Source organism: Rhincodon typus, chromosome 19, assembly GCF_021869965.1.
Source record: "Rhincodon typus isolate 14 chromosome 19, sRhiTyp1.1, whole genome shotgun sequence".
NCBI classification, from domain to species: Eukaryota; Metazoa; Chordata; class Chondrichthyes; order Orectolobiformes; family Rhincodontidae; genus Rhincodon; species Rhincodon typus.
In genome coordinates this window covers 44435796-44459078 of record NC_063350.1, presented here as the reverse complement: position 1 = coordinate 44459078, position 23283 = coordinate 44435796, and the positions used below count along the sequence as shown (strand labels likewise).

At 37.1% G+C, this 23283-nt stretch overlaps 1 protein-coding gene and 1 pseudogene across 1 annotated transcript; both read left to right on the top strand.

Annotated features, from left to right (window-relative positions):
* The first annotated feature begins 1630 nt into the window (after positions 1-1630).
* LOC109910671 (regulation of nuclear pre-mRNA domain-containing protein 1B) lies at positions 1631-22816 on the top strand. Its single transcript, XM_048608587.1, has 7 exons — positions 1631-1672; positions 7186-7257; positions 11008-11083; positions 15493-15602; positions 16292-16418; positions 16561-16736; positions 19638-22816. Exons 1-7 carry the CDS (start codon positions 1631-1633, stop codon positions 19785-19787), a joined length of 753 nt encoding a protein of 250 aa, XP_048464544.1. The 3' UTR covers positions 19788-22816.
* LOC125485532 lies at positions 12321-12433 on the top strand (annotated as a pseudogene).
* Positions 22817-23283: the final 467 nt, after the last annotated feature.

Below are 23283 nucleotides of genomic sequence, written 5' to 3'. Positions count from 1 at the left end.
CTTGTGATTGAGGAGGGAAATACTTCATTCTTGTGGAAAACAACACTTGGCTCTTTAAGGTAGTTTGCATTGATGGTGTTATCACGTTCTCAACATCCAAAGCCTTTATCGCTAACGAATTACTTTTGAAGTGGAGTCATTGTTAATTGAGGTAGGTGAAGAACCTGCTTTGCTGTTTGATAAATAGTTCTGTGGCATGTTTTCAGTTCCCCTACATAAACGGCAAGTGTGTCCTAGTCAGAAATGTAGCCTGTCCAACAATCCTACATGCCCTTGCTTTATGCAGTGAACCATCAGCTTTGATTTATGTGAAGAGGTATTTTGACTCTTGAACTGTAATTCTTTGCTTCAAATATCTGAAAATTAGCACTGAATCAATTGACTGTCATATTGCAGCTGTACAGAACATTGGTGAGGCCACTTTTGGGTTACGGTGTACGATGAGGGTTGCTCTTCTATAGGAAGAATGATAGTAAATTTGAGAGAGTGCAGAAAAGATTTACAAGATGTTGTCAGGACTGGAGAGTTTGAGCTATAGGGAGAAGCTGAATAGCTGGGGATGTTTTTCCCTGGAGCATTGCCAACTGAGTGGTGACCTTTGTAGAGGTTTTATAAAATGATGAGGGGCACGGATAGGGTGAATAGCCAAGATCTTTTTCCTAGGGTGGGGAAGTCCAAAATGAGAGGATGTAGGTTTAAGGTGAGAGGGGAAAGATTTAAAAGGAACCTGAGGGGTTACCCCTCAGGTTCCTTTTTCAAGCAGAGGATGGTGCATGTATGGAATGAGCTGCCAGAGGAAGTGGTGGAAGTGGGTACAATTACAGCATTTAAAAGGCACCTGGGTATATGAATAGGAAGGGTGTAAGAGGGAAATGGACTAAATGCTGGCAGATGGGACTAGGTCAGTTTGGGATGTCTGGCCAACACAGATGGGTTGGACCGAAGGGCCTGTTTCCATGCTCTATGACTCTGACTCTTTTTTTAAAAAACACAGCAACATTTAATAATCAAGGAAGAAGGTGTCTTTTTTTTTAGAAGGTTGTACTTTAGGCTAAAATCACCATTTTCATTGTAAAAACCACAATGTTACATTTCACAGCTTCTCTCATGTAGTAGACTTCCCCTTTCAACTGTACCATGAAGCTCGTGAACAGCATTTGATCAGTTTTGCAAAGGGGAGAGAATCTGAGAGATATTTCAGACTTTGTACTTTGAATCCAAGGATTGTCGAATGGTTACAGCACAGAAGAGACCGACAGGGCGTCCATGTTGTCCTTATGCGTGAGCAGTTCAGTTCGTTGCATCCCTTACTGTGTTCCTGTATCTCTGCAAACTTTTCCTCTTCAAGTGCTTATTCATTTTCAATAGTCAATTGGTTAGTAAAATTCTTGCCAAATTTGAACGAGTTACAGAAGCATTAAAGCAACTTGTGAAGACATTTCAAACAATCAAGAGAATGTTAATGTCACCTGATGCTAGCACAGTAACCTTTCATTACTGACTGTAACTGCAGTAGGTGCCTCAGCCACAGGTTTTAGGGCAGTCTTCAAATACAGAAAATGGATGCCACTTTCAAATGACAGATTTCAAGCACTGTCAGGCACTGAGAAGGAATGTGCATTTGTGCAGAATGAAGCTCTTTCAGTTAAATGGAATTACGCATAGTTCTCAGGTAATTTGCTAATGATTAAATGGCTTATTTTGTGGAAGAATGTGGATTTGAACATCTTGCAAGTTTCCCGGATATCCTTAATCTAATAGTGAAATAGAACAAGAAGTCAGAGCAATCAGAGCACTCTTAAAGGCTTTACTATGTGGGTTAGCACATTTGAAGTTATTGATGGGAAAGAAAAACATAATTTTGTTATCCTATTCAAGAAATTGCTGCCTGATCTAAATGGCCAGGATTATAAAGAAATGCATGACAACAGAAATCTTGCACAACATAGCAAGCAAAAAAAACTACAATAGGATCCAAGAGTCTAGAACACAGATCATAATAGAGATGGGATAATTGTCCAGACAGATCAGCAGAGATCTTATCTGGTGTACGTACCACAAGGCATAATAAGAAGAAATAGGGGAAAAATTATTCGATTAATTCCATATCTTTTTTACAAATCAGCAAATAGTCATCTATTAAATGAGCCAAATGTTGAAACTTAAAAATAGGAAGAAACATATAATGAAAACAATCAAAATTAAGGAAGAAAAGTTTTTGTTTTTTTTTAAAATTAGCGATCTTCAGAGTTCCATGTAAACCAGAACTCGGAGAATTGTGGAACTTTCTGACAAATGAAATGTGTGAAGTCCAAGCCTTTGTTGAAGATGGGATATTAAATTAAATGCTGCCTGTGACTTCTTAAACTTTGGCAACCTTGTTGCATTACACCCTATCATACCTTTTTGAAGTCTGTGTACCACAAATCATCTTTTGATAGATGAGGATGACAGAAGTGTTAACTGAAACCTAAGAAGATGCTACTGATCTGTACTGGTGCATTTGCTGAGTGAAAGCCCTGAAGGAGAGGAGGATAGATATTCCAGCTGCAAAGCACAAATACTCAATTTCAGGTTAATATTTGATGATGACTTCATCCCACACAATCTTGCATATTTGTGTGTTTCCATTTATAAGGGTTGCCTTTGATATTTTCTTGATTACAGTAATGTATATGATCTTGAGTGGTTTGCATTTGGAGTGTGCTTGTCCTGCCAAATGCTTAACTATGTAAAAGCCCAGGACTGTGTAAATACAACCAAATCAAATTTTTTGCCCATATGCTGCTTCAAAGGCAAACACTTGGCTAAATTTAAAAAGGCCAGGTGTAAATAGCTAAACTATTTAAATTCAAAATAAATTAAAATCACTCTCATTTGCTTTGTTTGGTTCAATTTGTTTTAAATTTTCTTCATGGGGATAATGTAAAATAATGATTAAACTGCACTTGTGTGTTGATATGTGTAATATCAAATAGCTTCTTACTTATTCTCCTCCATTCCCTTTTCAGATTTCTGTTTTGAAGCGTAAGTGACAATGCAGCATATCTTGGACTTGACTGGTCGGATACATTAGGGACATTTAAGTGACGCTTGGATAGGCACATGGATGATAGTGAAATGAAGGGTACGCAGGGTAGTTTGATCTTAGAGTAGGATAATAGGTTGGGACAATATCGTGGGCCTGTACTGTGCTGTACTGATCTATGATCTATGCTGAGTGACACCCTCTTGAAAAACGATTGGAAACAAATAGTCTAAAACATGACAAGCTTTCAACTTGAGCAAGATTCTCCTTATTCTAGGAGAAAACATCCAATTATGTTTGGTAGTTTTTGTTTTGAACGAGCTCCTTCAAGTTGATAAGTGATGTGTATCTGGGGCCATGCCCAAAAATTTAATATCTAGTTTCCACCTTATTGTGGTACCTTTTTGGCAACTGGTTACCAATATACTAAAGAGAAACAACACCAGCAACAGAGGAAAACAAAACCTGCCAAAAAGGCTTCACAGTGCACAAATTCAGCCAATATCTTTTTAAGAAGTAAAAGGTCATTCCTGTTGACTGCTGGATCTTGTTTCTCAGAGGTGGAATCATGTAGGAAAATGTTTTTGTCAGTAATCAAGTGCGTGATTGTGCTAGTGACTCTGCTGCTATCACTCTATAAGCAACTCTTTCAAAGAGCGTTCGCTGAGCATTATAACATTCTTAATTTACACACATGATATAATCTTCCTGACAGTTTTTTGTTGCTGTTTAAGTCTGTGTTATCTATTTATTGTTTCCACTCATTATTTTGAACTATTTATTTCTTGTGATGAATGTTCATAATATGTTATTAGGAAACTTGGATCCTAAAATAGAAGAACAAAGGGTAACTTTAATTTGTATTTCTACGCTATGTGCATTAAGAAGGGAAAGACATTGTTTTAGTTTAATTTCTGAGTGGCGTGACACAGTGTCTGAAATTTTGTTCACTTGCCTCTTGATGAGGTTTTTAATATACCTGAAGTGAATAATTCAGTGCATTAATAACAGAGGGGGAAGGAAACTATAATTGCCTATTGACAGGAATTCACAGAAGGACAGAACTGTGCAGAAAGTCAGGCAATGTACATGTTAAATCAGCAAGAAAAGGCACTGTTAATTCAGCCATCTCCACAAAGTCAAGTTTGGGGGAAAATGGTCCTGAGAGGTTCTTGGAGGAAAACTCCAAAAACAAAAACTGCTGTGGGTATGGAAAATTTGTGTTTACTGTGGAAAATTTAGAAGTTGATAAGAACTTAAGAAACCATTCCAACTGAACAGGCGGCTTTAATTTGGATACAGAGCGACCCTTCACTAAGGTTTGAGTATCTGTAAGGTTGCTGTTAAGGCTAAGTGGATTGAAACTTTATTCAGACCATTTTAACAGGATTATTTCAAAGAGTTTTTGTATAGCTTGTTTTTTCTTTCTTTTTTGTTCTTCTGTTAAATGCACAAATTCCAGCCTGTTGTGAATATATTCAGTAACTAATCACCATGGAGAAAATATTAGGAAAAATAAAATGCATGGTCTGTCAAGCAGGGTTGCACTTTGAGATCTAACTTGTCCAGTATTACTATCAGCTAGGATAATAATGTCCTATTTATTCTGATCAAAACCATTATAACTGATGGAGATCTGCACAAAAGCTGTGCAAGTAGGCAATCTTCTTCTCTCAAGTTGAGACTTGAGCTACCTCTCAGTAAATTAGCATATTAGTTGTGACTGTTTCTCATCACGTATATTTTGCAATTCACATTTAACAATAAAAGTTCATTTACACTTCAGAATGTGACTTCTTGCAGTGTGAATGTTTTTCTTTGTCAGCATGGGGCAAGCTATTAGTTTTAGCACGATATCAACTTAGTAAATCATATACTTTGTGCAGAAGTCACGTTGTTCCTTTTGTCCTATGTTATGTTGTCTATGTTTTAGATTTTCTGTCTAAACTCCATTTACTGTAGATTCTTATACAGCACATCTCAGAACCACAAGAATCAAATGACCATCAAAACTTGTTTTTGTTATTTGGGTAAAGAACTTTCAAGAATAGTTTGTACCCTTACCAATTGAATCCTGTTTCAGTATTGGTTGACAGGTTGAAAGTCCTGGCCAGATTTAAACCTGTCTCTTAAACAATAGCTACTCCCTGGGCTAATGTCAGTCACATAAATCTTGAATGTTTTTCTTCCCCCTCTGTTTCCTAAGACCTGTTTTCTCTTGAGATACAGCTTTGTGAATTCTGGGCAGGTAATTTCACAAGTGGAAATTCTTAGTGCAAGCCTGCATGACATCAAAGTGTATTCAACTATAGTGCTAAGCACACTCTTCTCTGCATTTGGTGTGCATATAAACATTCATTTCAGGAGACGTTACCTTTATAGTAATAGGATGTGAATACTATCCCCAAAAAAAGTGCTGAATTTCCTACTCCTCATTTCTTGTGTTCAGTGTAGGTGAGTGCTAGAGTCTAACATCTACCTAGTCAGTGTCACTCGGAATCACTTGTCCTCTGAGATGTTTGAACTGACAGTAATGCAATCGATTATCATTAGTTTGACCTAACAATAATTCTTTATTCCTTCTGGATCCCGGACAAATAAGTTGCTTTCTTCTCCATACTGTATTGTTGTTTTGGTTTTCTTCTAGTGTGTATATAGTAACAACAATGTAAGTTCATCAGTATGACTTGTTCTTTGTATCAAGTGACAAATATTTTTCAAATTATTGTGATGTATATAAATTTGTATCTTTGTTTTTAAAAGATTGTGTGTTTATTTCAATGCAGTACTGAATGATTTCAGTTACATTAACTTTTGGCATTAAGCCAGCGTTTACTTCTTCCTATGTGTCTTCTGCATTGTATCTTTGTGTCAAGAGTGTTAATGGACCGGATAAAACAAAAGTGACCTGAATATCAGATAATAAGCTTTGTGGAAATACTAGTAACTGTTTTTCTCTTTACAATCAAAAGAAATATTGTAGACCTATGTAGGTCCTTCACATCCTCTGGGCGTTCGAAATTGCTTTATAATGAATTAATTCCTTTTGAATTACAGGTATCATTGCTACTTAGAAAGTATAGGCATTGACATTAACACCCCATCTCCGCCCTGCATCCAATCATAACGGGCAAGTTAGATCCTTTTCAAAAAAAACACAAACATGACCCAAGCTAGTCATGTATGCATCAGTTGCTGTTATGATGATGGCATAGCCCCTGTCTTTCCCCACTCCCTCCTCTGCACTAATCTCCTCTTCCCAAAACCACCTCCCTCCGCTTTCCCCCAATAGTTTTTTCCTTATTCCATCTATTCTGTGATTACAACTCACCTCTCTTTTCCGATTGCCACGTATGATACCACAAGCTGTGCCCACTTTCTCGTGCTGCTATTTTTCTTGCCCGGCTGAGAGACAGCAAACGGAATAAAATAGATGTTTGAGCTTGGATCTTTGAAGTGGTAACTTTACCAAGTTCTTTGTCTTCAAAAATCTATCTGTATCAGCCTTGGTGTACAGGTTTGTGCACAGTAAGTTTAAAGATCAACAAATAATCAGTCTTTGCTGTCCTGATTGAGAAAGAAATGTTAGCTGATATACTGAGAGCTTCATGTTCTTTAAATATTCTATGGTGATTTTGTGTTTTGGTTTAGCATCTTATTTGAAAGCAGCACCGCTATTGGAATATAATTCCCTCAGGCCTACATGGGATTGTCACCCAAGATTATGTTCTCAGTTCCTGTGTGGGGCTTGATTTTATAATCTGAATCTGATGAAACTGAAAATTTTGGATCTGTAGAATATATTTCCATTCAAAGAATGATGATCATTGTTCAAATTTAATAGCATAATTGCAGAATAGTTACTTTTATCTGGAGACCGTCAGACCTTGTTTGTACTTGTGTACGTTTTTGAACCTGATCTATAGGTAAAAAAACATTTCTGTTGAAGCAATTGGTTATTTTGTATTGTGAATATGTTGTGACAGAATGATTAATTAGTCAATGAATGGATATGCATGATTACCTGGGTGATTACTTACGTTTGACGTGCAAACCCTTGTGTGTTGGTTGTAAACAGTTTATAATGTGAGAAATTCTTACTCCTTGGATTTTTAACAAAAAATCTGATTACTTTTTAATGTGTGTTTGCTTGAAAGTTTTATTATCGGCTAATTACTCGGTTCACCTTTTCATCACAGTCTTGGCCCCAGTATAAACAAGAACTAAAGGTGAGGTGAGAGTGGCTGTCCTAGGCATTGAAACAATGTTTGACCAAGTGTGGCAATTTGCAAAATTGAAATAATTGGGAAAATGTTTCCATTGGTTAGAGGCCTATCCACTGCAAAGGAGGATAGTTATAATTGTTGGAGGATAATCACCTCTGCCCTAAGACATTGCTGTGGAGGTTGATCAGGGTACTAACATAGACCCCAATCATCATCGCCCTCATCATTTACCTCGTCAGTGACTTTTTCTCCACTATAAGATAAGAAGTGAGGATGTTCAAATATGTTTGCATAATGTTCAGTACTATTCGTGACTCATCAGATACTGAGTTAGTTCATTTTCACGTGCAGTGAGAACCTGATGACTTTTTGGTGTCAAGAAATATTCGCGTCACAAAGTGTCAGATAATTACCGTCCTCAGTAAGAAAGGTTCTAACCATCTTCCCTTCATGTTCGACAGCATGAAAGTTGCAAAATCCCCCATCAACAGCATCCTTTGGGGTTATCGTTGACCAGAAGCTTAACGGGAACAACCTTTTTATATAGACTGTGTGCTACAAGAGCAGGTTAGAGTAGGGGTATTCTGAGGTGGGTAGCTTGATGCTGAATCCCAAAATCTGTCCTTCACCTGGAGGGCACAAGTCCAGGAGAGTGAGGGAATGCTTTCCACTTGCCTGGATGCAGCTGCAAATATAGTAAAAATGATCAGTGCTGTTCAGGTCAAAACGACAACTTGATCAACATCTCATCCACAACCTTGAACATTCCTTTCTCTCTATCTCCGGTGCAGTTTCAGGAACGTGTACCATATACAAGATGCACTACGGCAAATCGTTAAAGTTCCTTCAACAGTAGCTTCCAAATCTGTGCCATGTTATGCAAATGTCTAATTGCATGATGTATGTGTTTTTGAAATTTAACTTTTAAATGTTAGCAAAGTGGGAGGAAAAAGCTTGGCTTTCAGGAGTCTTGAACAGTTTCCAAGATAATTACCATGCAAAGATTGGCCTGAGTTTATTTAAAGTGATTAGAATTAGAGGTGTGAAAACAATTTTTTGAAAAGGAAGGTGGTCTGCCCTTAGTTTAGGAACGGAGTCAACAAGTCTGGTAAGATTGTAGTTGACCCCATTAGAGAAAGAAATTATTCAGATTTCTCCAATCAAAACAAGGTTTGAAAATAATGGGTAAACAAGGGAAGGCCTTAAAAAGGTTCATATATTTTTCAGATAAAAAGACAGATTTGGGATTGTCTATGTAGTGGTTTGAATTTCTATTTAGCACACACCATTTGTGTCATCTTGCAGTTGGGATAGATTTTTTTGTAATAGGTTTATAAGTGAGTTGTGCATCTGGTACTTAGAACTCCCTACGTTGGAGCCTCCTAAGCAGACGTTGAGAGAGGAATCCAGAAAACCCAGGTTCAGATAAGTCCATTCCATGAGGAATTAGTATTGTCAGCTCTACAAGTGAAAGAGATTGGCAGTGGAATTTTTGCGGAAAGCTCTGACATCCTAGTGCTAGACTGGGATACTGAGATTTGAAAATTGAGTCACAGTGAATTCTTGAAATCTGTTCCATACCTTAGCTTGGTCACAGAAGGTATGATAGGGTTTTGAAGATCCTGAAAGTATAGGGAAACTCTTGGGTGAATTTTAAAAAAAAAAAGCAAGCAGGAAGGGGTTTGTTGAAATTTTCAGTGTTTACAAAATAATGCTAAGTTAATACTTAGATTAATCTATGTACAGTAAAAGTTTCTGTTCAAAACATGAATTCTTGTGGCATGATTCCTACAGTGAGCAACTAGGAGTTCAAATTTTTTCTTTTGGGAGATCCATTGTTTTTTGAGAACCATCTAGAAGAGTAAGTGCAGCAGACAGATGGGAACGCCACCACCTGCAAGTTCCCCTCAAATGCACATAACATCTTGACTTGGAGCTATTGTTGCAATCTTGTTAGACAGTAACTTTCTAAAATAAAATACAAATTTCAATTTATTATCTGAAGACCATGGAGCAAGTTTTCACATTTTAAAGGGAAAACATCACTGCTAATAAAAGAAAATGAATAAGTACCGTTGGTTTAACACCATATCTTGTAAACAGTATGACTTTAAACCAGTGCTTCTGAACAGAACTGTCCCATTCTGCTTTCCTATCAACCAAGAATTCATTTTTACATTTAGTCTTTTTTAAATATTCATTTATATCTCCTGGAACCAACCCACTAGGTACCTCAGCTTCCGAGGATTTATTTTGGTTTTCCTGCTTTCTTAATTATCTTTCAAAGTGAGGGATTTTCCTGAAATCTTCGCCCACCCCCATCCTACCCCGCCCCCGCCCCCCCCAAAAAAAACAGCATCTGATTAGGTAAATCTTTCAGCCAACTTCAACATGTCTCAAATTTGGATTTCCCTGACCTCTGAGCACGGTTTCATTTTGCATCTTGTTAAATGACCAGAAATTAGAGACCTCCATGATTTTTGAGGGATCTCTGCTCTTTATTCTGGTTGCTTGTAAATCTCCTTTGTCTGCTTTTTCCAAACTACTTCAGACCCAGATTGACCTCTAAAGGCAGTAGAGATTTGCCAAAATAATCTTGTCTCCAACCCAACCCACCTCATGGCAACATGACAAATATGACCTGGCCCAAATACAACTTAATTATTTTCAAATCTCTTATAAAATCATCTATCACCGAAATAGACTTTGTTCGGCATGGACTAGTTGGACCATAATCCCAAATTAAACTAATTCCACCTGCCTGCTCTTGGCCCATTTTGGTATGGGCTTATACAGTTAATGGCAAGGCCTTGGCTAGTCTTGTAGAGCAGAATGACCTAGGCGTGCAGGTATGTAATTCTTTAAATTTGTGTCATATATAGACAGGGTGGTTGAAAAGGCATTTGGCATGCTTGCCTTCATTGCTCAATCCTTTGAGTATAGGAGTTGAGACATTATGTTGAGATTGTACAGGACTTTGGTGAAGCCTCTTCTGTAATACTGTGTCCAGTTCTGGCCACCCAGTTATAGGTAGGATATTGTCAAGCTGGAGAGGGTTCAGAAGAGATTTACCAAGATTTTTCCTGGTATGGAAGATTTGAGTTGTATGGAAAGGCTTGGACTTCTTTCACTGAAACACAAGAGATTGAGAGGCAATCTGATAGAAGTTTATAAAATAATGAGAGACATAGACAGAGTTGATGGTAGTTGTCTGTTCCTGGGGAGTTTCAAGACTAGAGGACACATTTTTAAGGTGAGAGGAGAGAGGTTTGAAAAAGATGAGGCAAATTTTTTACACACGAGTGGAATGAACTTCCTGAGGAAGTGGTGGAAGCAGGTACAATTGCAACGTTTTCTTTGGTATAAAAAGCAGATGGATACCTAAAAGCCTTTCCCTGTATTCCAAGCATGTTGGAAACTTTCTTTGATCTGTGGAATCAATTGAGTAATTTACCCCTCCCCAAACACACCTATGCACACAGTTTACCTTAACTTCTATCTTTCTTCTGAGATGCCTATGGACATCCTGACCCCTTGAGGTATTCAGAGTATCCATGGTGATCCTAGTGTAAACACCTGTCGCCACCATCTCAGAAACACAGTAGATCTTTTCATCTGCAATTCTAGAGTTATTTTATTAGCTTTCTAGACTGAGCTATCTTCATCTATTCTATATTTAGAATCAGCAACTCTTGGACCAGAACAATGTAAGCCAAAATTTATAATAACAGATTGATCATAAAATTGTGTTAGAAATACTTTATAACTGTTCCTTCACTTTCACTAGATCAAAAGCAGAAGCCAGCTCACCACCGTCTTCTCAATGGCTGTAAGGAATGGTTAAATATTGGCCTTGGTGATAATTGTATCTCATGAAATAATTTTAAATAAGTAGCGTGCATTATTTCAGAATGCAATGATCCCTTGCATTGTGTTTTCTTTCAGTATTTGTTAAGGAGCAGAAAAGTGAAGAAATGAGAGGTTTCAGTCATCCAATTTTTTTTTTTTTACAAGCACCGTTTTCCAGTGCATTTATCTTTGGACACTGAACCTTAGGAAATATATATTGACCAGAAGGGGACATACTGGAGATTCGCTCGTTCTATAACAGAGTTTATAACATTCAGTTATGAGTAGAATTTTTGTTTAAGTTTTGTACTCCCTCAAATTTAGGAGAGGAGATAGTTACAAATAATTTAAATTGTTAAAGGGATCTAATTGAATAAATAGAGAAACTGTTTTCAATGGTGGGGAACAGGAGATCACAACAGTTGGACTACGTAGAGTGAAATCAGCCAGCAGTTTTTTGTCATACTTCTGACATTGGAAATCTGGAGCATAATCTCAAAAGATTATGGAATAAGGAGGGGTCAAATGACATTCTTTTAAAAAGTTATAGATTTTTGATAGCTATTTCTGTAGAGGTCTGGATCAAAAACATTTAGATTGAGTGGTATAGCTCAACTCAGTGCTCATTCATTGACAAAGCAGACTTGAGAGTTCTGTTCCTGTCAGCTTTTTTTGAAGTTGGAATGCAATTGCATTGAATGTTAATGCAGTTGGTGGATTTCAGTACACCAGAAAAAAATCGGATCATTTTCCTGAAACATGAGAACAATACTTCAGAATGAAAGAAGAGCCTGTTGTAATGTGCCTTCTCCAATCGTCCTCTGCCTTTACTGTCTTTTTTTAAGATGGCTGTTTTTCAATAGAATACAGCACCAGACATTGGTCAAACAGATCTCCTATTTCTGTACTGAAAATAACTTGGAGCAGAAGGATATCTTTCTTCTTTAAGAAATAGCTTCATGTTGTCTTCCAAATATTAATTCTGTTTGGAATGCAGAATATAAACTACAAAATGATAATGTAGTAATTGTATTTTAAACCAGACAGTGGGTCTGGCAGCAAATACATACATCAAAAGTCTGATGTGACACTAACTGCTGGATGACTACGAATTTATCATTTGAAAGAAAAATGTTTAGATTGATCCTACTTATACTTGCCCAGAGTATGAAGATCCAGAAGCATCAAAGGCTGAAATAGGGATTCATGGAGGGATGTCACTCAAAGAAACTCAAGACAGTGCATGTAGTAAAATTGGAGTGATATGAGAAGATTAGCATTGCCCCAGTGCAAGGATGACATGCATATTTGTGAAGCGTTCACCTTCTTGTAGTGCAATGGTGTTCTCCCTACCCCTGAACAGGGAGGCCTGGGTCCAAGTAGTAACATCTCTGAACAGATTGATTAGAAAAGTAGGTTAAGTCATTTTAAAAATACACTTCAACATTGATTGGGCAGTGTTCAGGGATGTAGAATACTCTGCTGCTATGTCTCACAAGCATGAAGATTATTTTCATCGAATCAGAGAGAAGCCAGAAACTACTGGAGGAGAAATGCCTTCTCTACATAACTTAATTCAGAGGCAAGATGTCTTTATTCAAGCAGGATGCCCAATCAAAATATTTCCAGAATTTTCCAATGCAAATTCATAAGAGAGAGATAAGACCCTTTAGTTACCAGTTCAGATCAGGATATGCAACATAGTATGAGTTTGTTCTCCATTGAATGTAGCAACCTCAACCTTATGATCAGCACAAAAAACATGTGAAATAATTTACCAGCATGGTTTTGGCAAGCCCTATCTTGAACCCAGTGTTTTGGGAATCTATTTGCAGTGGGTAACTTCACTTATCTCAGCAACACACAGTCTCGAGCTGCCTGTATTAATGAGTCATGTAAGAAAAGCGAAATCAAGTATAGCCTTTGCTAGATGTGGCACATCAGTCTGCAAGCAAAGAAGAGCAAATCTGCCAACTCAAACTGGAAGTCAATAGATCAATAGTCCTGCCCATTTTGCTCCAAACATGCAAGACCTCGGATGTGTATCGAGACCTTGCCAAGAAGCTCAGCCACTTTCACTTGAGCAACTTTTGGAAGCTTTTGAAGATCCAGTGGCAGGACAAAATACCAGATGCTGAGGTGCTGACCTGGGCTGGTATGCAAAGCATCTGCATCGTATTGAATCACAGCTGAGTTGGGTTGGTTGCATAATCAGAATGCCTGATACTTGCTTACCAAAGCACATCTTGTGGCATCCTTGAATCTGAGGGCCATTCTCCTGGCTGTCATTACTATGCAGACACTGTTAAGGAGACACTTAGGAGTTTTGATATCATCTTCAAGTCCTGGAGGAAGCTTACCTGGGACCACTACACCTGGAGCAGCCTGGACTTATTCAAGAATTTAAGTCAACCATTCAGGTTAATTTGGAATCACTGAAAAACAGTTCCAAGGTCAAAAAACAGAGACATACTCCATGTTAGAAGTGGTGATCTTTAACTATGTTGCAGGGAAGGTAGCTGATCTGCATTGAGTCTGTGTAGTTGGAGACCAGTGAGAAGTGAATAGCTCTGTGTAGTCAGAGCTCAAAAGTTGAGAGAGTGGAAAGGTCACTGGCTTTGTTGGCAGAAGTTGAGAAGGGCTTAAAAGAGGCCTGTAAGCATTGATACTAAAGAGCAGTTTTTTTTTTTTAAAAAGTGGCAGTTGAAAAGCCACAAGTAATATTTGCATGATGCAACAGAGCTTGGAGAAATCCACGGAAGTTTTGGCTTGATAAATTTAGCTATCACTGAAATGCTGGAGTTTTGCCTTTGAATGGTTATTGGAGTGCAATTTGAGTGCAGGGCAGAATGGTGATCATCTAGAACTGGAACATTGATGCAGTCCATGACGAGATGGCCCTTGAGAGGGAGTTTCAAGACAGGATCAGCAAAAGTGAATTGTCATCCCTTGAGAAGTTCAGTGAAGTTTTATGACCCACTGTTACATTGCTCACTGACCCCCCACCCAAGATCTTAATCTATAAGATCTGTTATTCGACATGTGCTGTCATATGTTAGTTCTGGATGTTGGAACTAAATGCCATTCTAACTAGAAAAGTATTGTTTTTTTGTTCAAAACTATGGAATCCTGTAGCATTATCCATAGTTCCCTGAAACTTACCCCTTGTCTACCTTTAAAAATAATGGTTTCTGCCCATGACTGGATCGTAGCATAATTTAGTGCTCTCGCCCAGGATCATAACATCAACATGGTGGGCTAGTCTGGGACCATAATATAATTTGGGGCTTTTGTGGGATTTGTAATCAACAGAAAAATACAAGCACTGGAACATTTTTTTTCAATCTATTCATAGGATACAGAGATTTCTCTAGTTAACTTAATGAAGTTAAGGCTGGTTAAGATTTTCACTGTGAATTTTACAATACGCAGTGAAATCTAAAATGATTTTGACAGTTGTTAAGACTTGCCTGCAGAGGGAAGATCTATCCCTGACTGAATTCCAAACATTGACCAAAACTAGGTTAGTGATGATAGTATATAGAATTAGCAGGAAAAAAAAGTTAAAATTAAAAGCTAGAGCTAAGAAAGCAGTTGTAGTTGGGGTAATTGTACAGTATGTGGAATTTGAAGAAGCCAGATAAAAGACAGCATGAGTTGGCTAGACCAAAAAAAACCCCAAAGAACAGCGGTTGCTGAAAATCAGAAACATGTAGGTCACTGGACCTGAAATGTTAACTCTGCTTTCTCTCCACAGATGTTGTCAGACTTGAGTTTTTCCAGCAATTTGTTTGTGTTTTTGACTTGACTAGAATCCAGTTGCAGATGAAGCAGCAGGAAAGTGAGAGAGGCAAATATTTGAATGTAAACTTCAAAGAAAGAACCATTAAAAGTGTGAACTGGATAAAGAACAGTTTAGGTTATGGTAGCATGAGATCTAATAGTTCGGTAGAGAAGTCATTCACGTGTCTGGTTTGATCAAAACTCATCCTTTTGTTCCCAAATTTACCAAACAGGTAGAGAATTATTTTCTCTTGTTTGAGGAAGTTGCTAAAATTTTGAAGTGGCCAAAGGGCTCATAGGCTCCTATGCTACAAAGTGCCCTTACAGGAAAAACAGTGAATGTTCATTCTAGTCTTTTGGAAGAACAATCCTCAGATTGAGACAGTTAAAGCCATGGTACTTAGCACCTATTTGTTCTGGAAGCTTATCACTTGAGGTTAGGGCAATGAAGGTGAAACCTAGTCAGACACGTGCTGAATTCAATAGGTGTAAAGAAATGCTGTAGGATCATTGATTTAATTCACTGAAATTAGAGAAATCTTTTGAAAACATGAGGGAAATCATGATTTATAGTGATGTATGAACCATTGACTTTTGTTTTTGTAGGTGAAGAGAAGCGAGCACCAAAACGTAGCTATCCTGTTGTTGAAGATGAAGAAGATGATGATTATAGAGTCAACTACTCCCCTTTAGACACTGGCACAGGTCCAATGTTGGTATGTACAGTACTTTGCTGGAAATCATCAAACCTAATGAATGCGCGAGTCGGTCATTTTGATCATGAGTGGCGTGTATTCTATTTATTAATTGTACTGGTATGATTCAGGCCCCTATTTCTAGGGACTTTGATAGGTTATGACACTGCATAATCATATTAGATTTGATAACAGACTATGAATATGATGCCAGCTTTACACAAAAATTAATGTAGTTCTAAAACTGGTAATGTAATAGTATAAATAGTATACAAAGTATTGACCTATTAACTTAGACCAAACTTGAAAGATTCCTTTTCGTACTTTGTCATTGTCAGTGAAAACTTAATGCAGTTCTGTTGACAATGTCTCTACTAAACCCAGATTTTTCCTTTCGTTGCACACAAGCCTTAGGATTACCCATGCTAGTACAGATATGCACGTGTTTACCTTTGATTACAAGGCAATAGTTGTTGCTTGTTGAATTGTTCTTCAGGGCAGCTCATTATGAACAACCGTTTCAACATTTTCATAATGTCAAATTGATGTTGTATGACTGGTTCACACTCCCTGTCAAATTAAATATTTGGTCTTTGTTTCTTAAATGATACATCCCACAACTAAATAACTTGTACAACTTGTGACTCACTGTTTCCATTCATGGCGATGAGTCTACATCCTCTTGACTTAATATATTTTCCTCCTTAAAGACTGAAAATCTGATTAAAGCTTTGCAAGACTTGGAAAATGCAGCATCAGGAGATGCAACAGTTCGGCAGAAGATTGCATCGTTGCCTCAAGAAGTGCAAGATGTTTCACTCTTGGAAAATATAGCAGGTAGGAAGTTTGCTCATTGACCACTGGTACTGGATGGTGCAATGTGTCCCTGACCTGTACTGTCCATGTAGCATTTTTTTTATTTTCTGCATTTATTTTAATTTAGCTTCGCTGTAACCAATTTCTTCTGTTTCTCATTCAGATAAAGCAGCTGCTGAAAGACTTTCAAAAATTGTTGATGAGGCTTGTTTGCTGCTTGCGGAGTATAATGGGCGGCTGGCAGCTGAGCTGGATGACCGGAGACAACTGGCACGAATGCTGACTGAATACATCAGTAGTCAGAAGGAGATTCTGGGGGAGAAAGAGAAAAAACTAGCAGTGTGTATAGTTTTTTTTTCTTTTCTGTTGTTAATTTTGAACTAAATTCAGCTTTGTACGGTTATTCTTGGACTGTTGAAGCGCTCACAGTTTAACAGCTATTGCTTTGCCAAAGAATTTTGAAATGAAATGGTTAATTAAGATTGATATCTAAATGTAAGCTAATAGTTTAGATTAGGAAAATATAGCTAAAAGTATGTTCTTGAAGCATAATGGGAAATAGAGCCAATGTTGTGAGAATGGTGGGATATGTTTCCATTCCTGTGGAAGCCAAGCTAATAATTGTTACATAGACCATGGAATTGCAGAGCATCTGACCAAAATCTTCCAGTTCTACTTGGATATGAGGATGGTGCCAAAGAACCAAAGGGACTGCAAACCTTGCATTTAAAAATGGGGAAGAAGGATACTACCTACAGTGTCATTAGCAATAATTTGAGGTAGCAATAGTTGAGAAACGCAATTAATTCGCATTTGAAAACACATGGCTCATTGTTGAAAGTCAGTGTGAGTTCATTAAAGCAAACAAAGTTTGACTAATAAGATTTAGTTATTTAAAGTAATTGAGACATTAACAGTGATGCAACTGAAATTGTGAACAATTTCATACAGCCTTTAACAAAATACCACAATAGACTTCTAAAAAAATTAGAGATTAAGTGACAGCAGGGATACAAAATGAGCTCAGGCTTCGATAAAATGGAGTAGTGGTAAATCAATATTTTTCATACTTGAGAGAATTAAACAGTGCTGTTTCACAGGGGTTTGGTATTAGATCCATTGCATCTTTTATTAATGATCTGAGTATGTGTATAGATGAGTTTGCTAATGGCACAAAACTTAGAAACATAAACAAACAATGAGCACAGGAACAGACTGCAACAGACCCATAGGATGAAAGTTAATGCAGAGAAGTATGAAATGTTACATTTAAGTAGGAAGAATCGGGAGGAGTAATATGAATTAAATGATAGAAAATAGTTAGAGACATAACTGAAGGCTTTCACAAAATCTTTGAAGATGATAATATAACTTAGATGGCTTCTATTTTTAAAGTGTATGGGGTTGTTGGCTTAATTCATTGATCTAGAGAATACAAAGGAAGTTATGTTATACCGGTTTGCCCTCAGCTGGAGCATTACATTCACTTTTGGACACCACACAATAGGCAAGATACCAAGGCTTTTGAGAGTGTGCAGAACAGATTTACAAGAATGGTAGGAAGAATAAATGATTCTAGTTGTGTTCAAAAATTGGAGAAGCTGTGGTTCTCTTCAGAACAGAAAAGCCTAGGAGGATATTTGTTTGAGGTGTTCAGAATCAGCAATGGTTTCATGGAATGAATCAGGAGAAACTTACCAGAAGTCTACAACCACGGGGTGTAGGTTTAAAGCAAGTGGTAACGTAAGGAAGTATTTTGTAAACACATTGTTGAGATCTGAAATATATTGCTTGAAAGCTAGATGGCAGTAGAATCCATAGTAATAGTCAAAAGAAAATTGATAAATGCTTCATAAGGAAAAGAAAATCTTAGTCTTGTAGGGAAGGAGCAGAGGACTAAGATAATTGGATAATACTGTTAATAAGCTGTCATGCACACAGTGGACCAAGTGGCCCATGTATGTTTTATATGATTCTGTTTATATCACTAGTCCAATATCAGATATTAGCATTTATGAAGTATTGCCAGTAGGTGTGGAGTAGCAGATATTACCATAACTTTTGCAAAGATTCAAGGTTGTGTAGTTGTACTGCATTCAAAATTTAAAGTTTCTTACCATGTAGCTTTGTTAGTGCAATAGTGACATGAAAGATTGAAAATTTTGATTGGGACTGTTTTGATGACTCCACATTGAGGATGTAGCAAATTAATTTTGCTATTTTTGTTCACATTCATAAATGGGTGTGATTATGCTATAAAAGCAGTTTAGTATGCTAATGCTACTGAAACATCCTGTCTTGACTGTCCTTGTTAATTAGCAGTCTACTTCCATAGTCTTTTATAAGTGGTTCCCCAATCTTTTCAGTTTGAATCCTTCAGTCAGGATTCTATTCCTCCCAACAACCCTAACCATAGTCACAAACCACATTCCTTAGCTGATCATAGTACAGTATCTGACATTGCCCAGTCTATTTTTTTTTCCCATGGTAACCCCATCCTTCTCCAACATCAAGAATCTAACTTCTTACACCCAGTTAGAAGCACTGCCTCAATATAATTCAACTGAGCTCAATCATCTCCAGCGTATTACTCTCAATAGCTTTTCTTCATATTGCAATGCTACCACTTTGGATGTTGGACTTGCAACCCCAGTTTTCAACGAACAGAAATTTTCACCAGCTGAACACTGTGAAAATCAAACCATAGTTTTAAGGCCTGTCTACAAGTTTCATACCCTAGGCGTTGACTCCATCTTCTCTCTGTCTGTTTACTTGGGCTAAAATGGATGATTCAAAGACTTGGCATTGTTTGACCCCATGTTGAGGTTCCAATCCTGTCTGTTGCCTGTCTCTCATTGCATCCTTCTGTATCTTCCCCAGCCCAGCTGCAACCTCTATTCCTAAAACTCTGGCTTTGTGCATCCCACCCGATAGCTCTACAGTTGACCGTCATTCCTTCTGGCAACTAGACCCTTGTTTTGGAATTTTCCCCTTCCACATCATTTCTTCACTTGCCTCTCTGCTTAACACCTTCTTTTAAATCTATGTTTTTAACAAAGCCTTTGGTCACCTGTCTTAATCTTTTTAGCTTTGGCTTTGCACTTGTTTTCCCAGAGTTTCTGTAATATACTCTGGGGCCACTTTGTGTTAAAGATACTATAGAAATACAACATGTTGTTCGAGCAATAGAAGTGTAGGCTGTAATATAGTCTAATGGTAATCTATAATTCTTTTCTTCAGGAATACAAACAGAAACTGGCTCAAGTAACGCAAGTTCGGAAAGAGCTGAAATCTCACATTCAGAATTTGCCAGACCTTTCATTGCTTCCAAATGTTACAGGTGGTTTAGCACCATTGCCCTCTGCTGGTGACCTTTTCTCTAGTGACTGAACTTGATATCCTTTTCTCAGGCGTCAAACCGCAATACCTCCACTGTGTGTGACAACTTCTTGAAGGCATGGATCTAGGATATGATGAGGCCTACGTCAGCAGGGCCAAACCTTTAAGACATCTGTGTGAAAATTGCATTAGAGCTGTAGTAACCCTAACATGATGGCTTACAGCAGTTTGAAACGTGGAGGAAAATAAACACTATTCAAAGCCACTGCTGTTAACCTGTAAGTTCCATATACACATCAATTCTGCGCCAGGAGCGATGGAAACTTTCTTCTCCAATCAGGATGTCAAGTGACATCCTTGTGACAATGTGAACTAGATGAGCAATATAAAATGTGCACATGAGTCCGCAGTACAGAATATTTTGAATGTAGTTGAGTGTATTAAAATATAGTGCTGATAATCTAAAATGAGAATTGGGCAAGTTGTTGGCACTGTAACAAGAGTGCTGCATTACCAGGAGTCTTTGTACTGTTCTAGATTACAAGTTCTTACTGCACCTGAATGTGACCAGTTAGATATCCAGTTTTTCCAAATTGACAACTCATTTTGCTCTTTTAAGCACAACAATTTTAACTTTTTTTTTAAATGTTCCTCCAAAAGTAAGGGAAATCTAACTTTAAAAATGCATGACAGATCTTTAACTTGGAGTAATCATTCATTAATAGTGCCCATTGTGCCTGAGAGTAGAAGAGGTTTCCCTACTGTAGTAGTTTATAGTTAGCTGCAGCATATTCTTGTATGCTGGTCCTGTGAGTTTGCATTGGGAGTGTAGAGCCTATTCATACTTGATTTAAAAATAGGCATATCCAAATATTTAAACCATGTTCATATTGAAGGCTGACTTACAGCCAGTATATACCATTGTTTTCCAGTTGGTGCTTGGTATATGTCCAACGATACTGCTTTGCTGTCAGTAGAAGAAAGTGTGGTGCACTTCTGTTACCGTTTTGAGTTTCAAGTGTCTTGTTTAGGTCCATGACAACTGAATTTGGTTTTGTACTGTGGACTCAATTCCAACTCTCCTTCCCCTCATTAAGGACTAATTGAGAAACAACCTGCAACATTTAGACTTGTTTTGCTTGTGTTAAGTTGTTTCAGTTATTTGATAACAGAGCAAAATCAGTGATTAGGTTGCTTTGTTTAAAAAAAGCATTCTTTTAAGTAGATTCAATTTTTTTCAGAAGTGACAAACTAAAACATGATTTTTACCTTGTGCAGAGGGTACTTCACTTTCGAAAATATTCCTCAGTTCAAGCTTGAACGTTTTTGTTTAAAGATTTATATTTGTATTATTTGACAGCTGTGGGACTGCTTCTAAACTCTAAGACCTTAATATGGAAAAGTGTTGACAGTTTGTTCATGGAAAGAAGTTAGAAGAAACCAATTTGGTGAAAAGCATATGACAAGCATGGAGAAAAATTTTCATTTTTTTTAAACTGGTGTGGGAAAGCCCTTTTGGATCCTTGCAAATATGTGAACTATTAAGTGAATTGAACTGGTTAACAGCTTTCATATTTAGTGTTTTTATTTGCTTTCAATGGATTTAGTTCCAATAAGTAGCTGGTTAGGGATTTTTTTTAAAAACAAAGTAATTCAGTCAGCCTGCCCAAACACTATTAAACTGTCTTGGTCTTATCAATATACATTTCTCTTTTTTTTTGTTTCACTTTTTTGTTTATTTGTATGAACAAATGACAATTTTAAAATAGGTTCAACTACAAAGAAAGAGTTGTCTGTTGATCTGATAGAAATTTTATAAAGTTGTTGCCACACAAGACAGTCGATCTCTTGACTCGCAATAGCTAAGGCCCAAAATTGCTCCCCCAGAATGGTGAGATTCACTTTTTGTTACCTTTTATATGGGTTAGGAAGAGAAATTATCTGAAAGGCACTTCTTTCTGTGCTACTTGAACAACATTAATAGTAGATCAAATAAATTACTTGGAAATGTCTCATGCAGGGGATTTCCAGCTACATGCAATGATGAGAAATGTAAACCTTAAGTTCATCTGCAGTGATTCACGGATGATGAAACAAGCTTTCTAAAGTTCTAAATCAGTCTTTGCTTTGTTTACACCTGCCAGTGGCGTGCAAATGGGAAATACAGTTTATCTTAATGTGGTATCTACATTGGGCCTCAGGCTTTTTTGATGAAAAATGATTAATTCTTTTGAGCTGGTCACACGTTTTGAGGTTCTCTAAATTTATAGGATTTATCCTCTTAACTGAAAATTAAGAAACCTTTCTGGGATAAGATAACCACCATTGTAGTCTGTAAGTTTATAAATAGCGTATCTTTCAAAAGATCATTATTTCCTATACACAATCAAATTATTACCATTTGTGCTATGTTGTAGGAGCTAATGTTTCTTTTAAAGTCAGCATTACAAGCATACTACCCTAATTTGGCAGCCATTCTATCCAAACAATTGCTTGGTAGTTTTGAGGGGAAAGCCAACCTTAATATAAGTGGGAAGATTGACAATGGTGGTATTTGTGTTATGTATTCTGGCCAAACTATGTCATTACCATATTTTCAATATTGACCAAATATAGTAATGTTGTAATTTTGCATCCATTGTTAACTTATTAACAGAAATTTGTTGATTTCCCATTAGTTGCACAGTATTCTCAGGGGAATTGGAAAGCAAGGCATTTTTTTGTCTCAAAGCAATTGCGCTATGTGCAGTTTGCTTAATCTGCAACTTTCATGATCACCCAGAAACGTCACTGATACAGGTCATTCTAGGTCATGGTACTCAATGTGGATTTCCCTTTTCGGACTGGCATATGAGACTACATAGGCCACTTAAGTGCAATTTAGTTTTGGCTTGTAATGTAGCATCCTTCAGAATATGCCTTAAATCAACTCCATGCATAATTTTCAAATGTCTCCCAAACATGAGTATTTCAGGAAACATTACTTCTATTTTTTTGTGAAATTTGTCTGCCTGCAAATGTATAGAAATCTTTGAATGTATTTGTAAGAAGCTGAATAAAAATAGTAATATTGAACAGAAGTCAAATTACTCAGTGAATGTGTAATAAGTTAGTGTTGGAATATAAAATAAAAAAATTGAATTGGACGTATCGATCAAATTCTGACACACCCTTATTTTAATGTTTACTTATTGTGAGTTAATCGAGTTATGCTAATGATGTATTTGCTTTGTTTAAGAAACTGAAATATTTGATTCATGCATGATAAGAAAGGAGTAATGGAATGGGATGGAAGTAATTCAGTTATCAAAAACAAATAACTTTGGTTGCAATCAACAGATAACTGTATGGGAAATCTTAAATGAACAGACCTGAAGATTCCAACTGAAATTAATTACTTTGAAGTGTAATGGAACAGAGACTTAAAAACTTTGAGTAAAAGCGCAGAGTTTAAAAATTATAACTGAGTTGCATCATGAGAGACTAGTACATTTCAGTCCTTGTTCTTGCTCAGGTTTTCTGCAACAGAGGAGCACCGTTCAGAAAT

What these genes read in the sequence shown, in the direction of transcription:
- LOC109910671 (XM_048608587.1), top strand. Translation starts at nt 1,631, where the DNA reads ATGAAGCTCTTTCAGTTAAATGGAATTACGCATAGTTCTCAG. An exon ending in GAATTACGCATAGTTCTCAG is followed by an intron (nt 1,673 to 7,185) that starts GTAATTTGCTAA and finishes TTTGCTTGAAAG; the next exon opens with TTTTATTATCGGCTAATTAC. An exon ending in AGAAAGAGAAAAAACTAGCA is followed by an intron (nt 16,737 to 19,637) that starts GTGTGTATAGTT and finishes TCTTTTCTTCAG; the next exon opens with GAATACAAACAGAAACTGGC.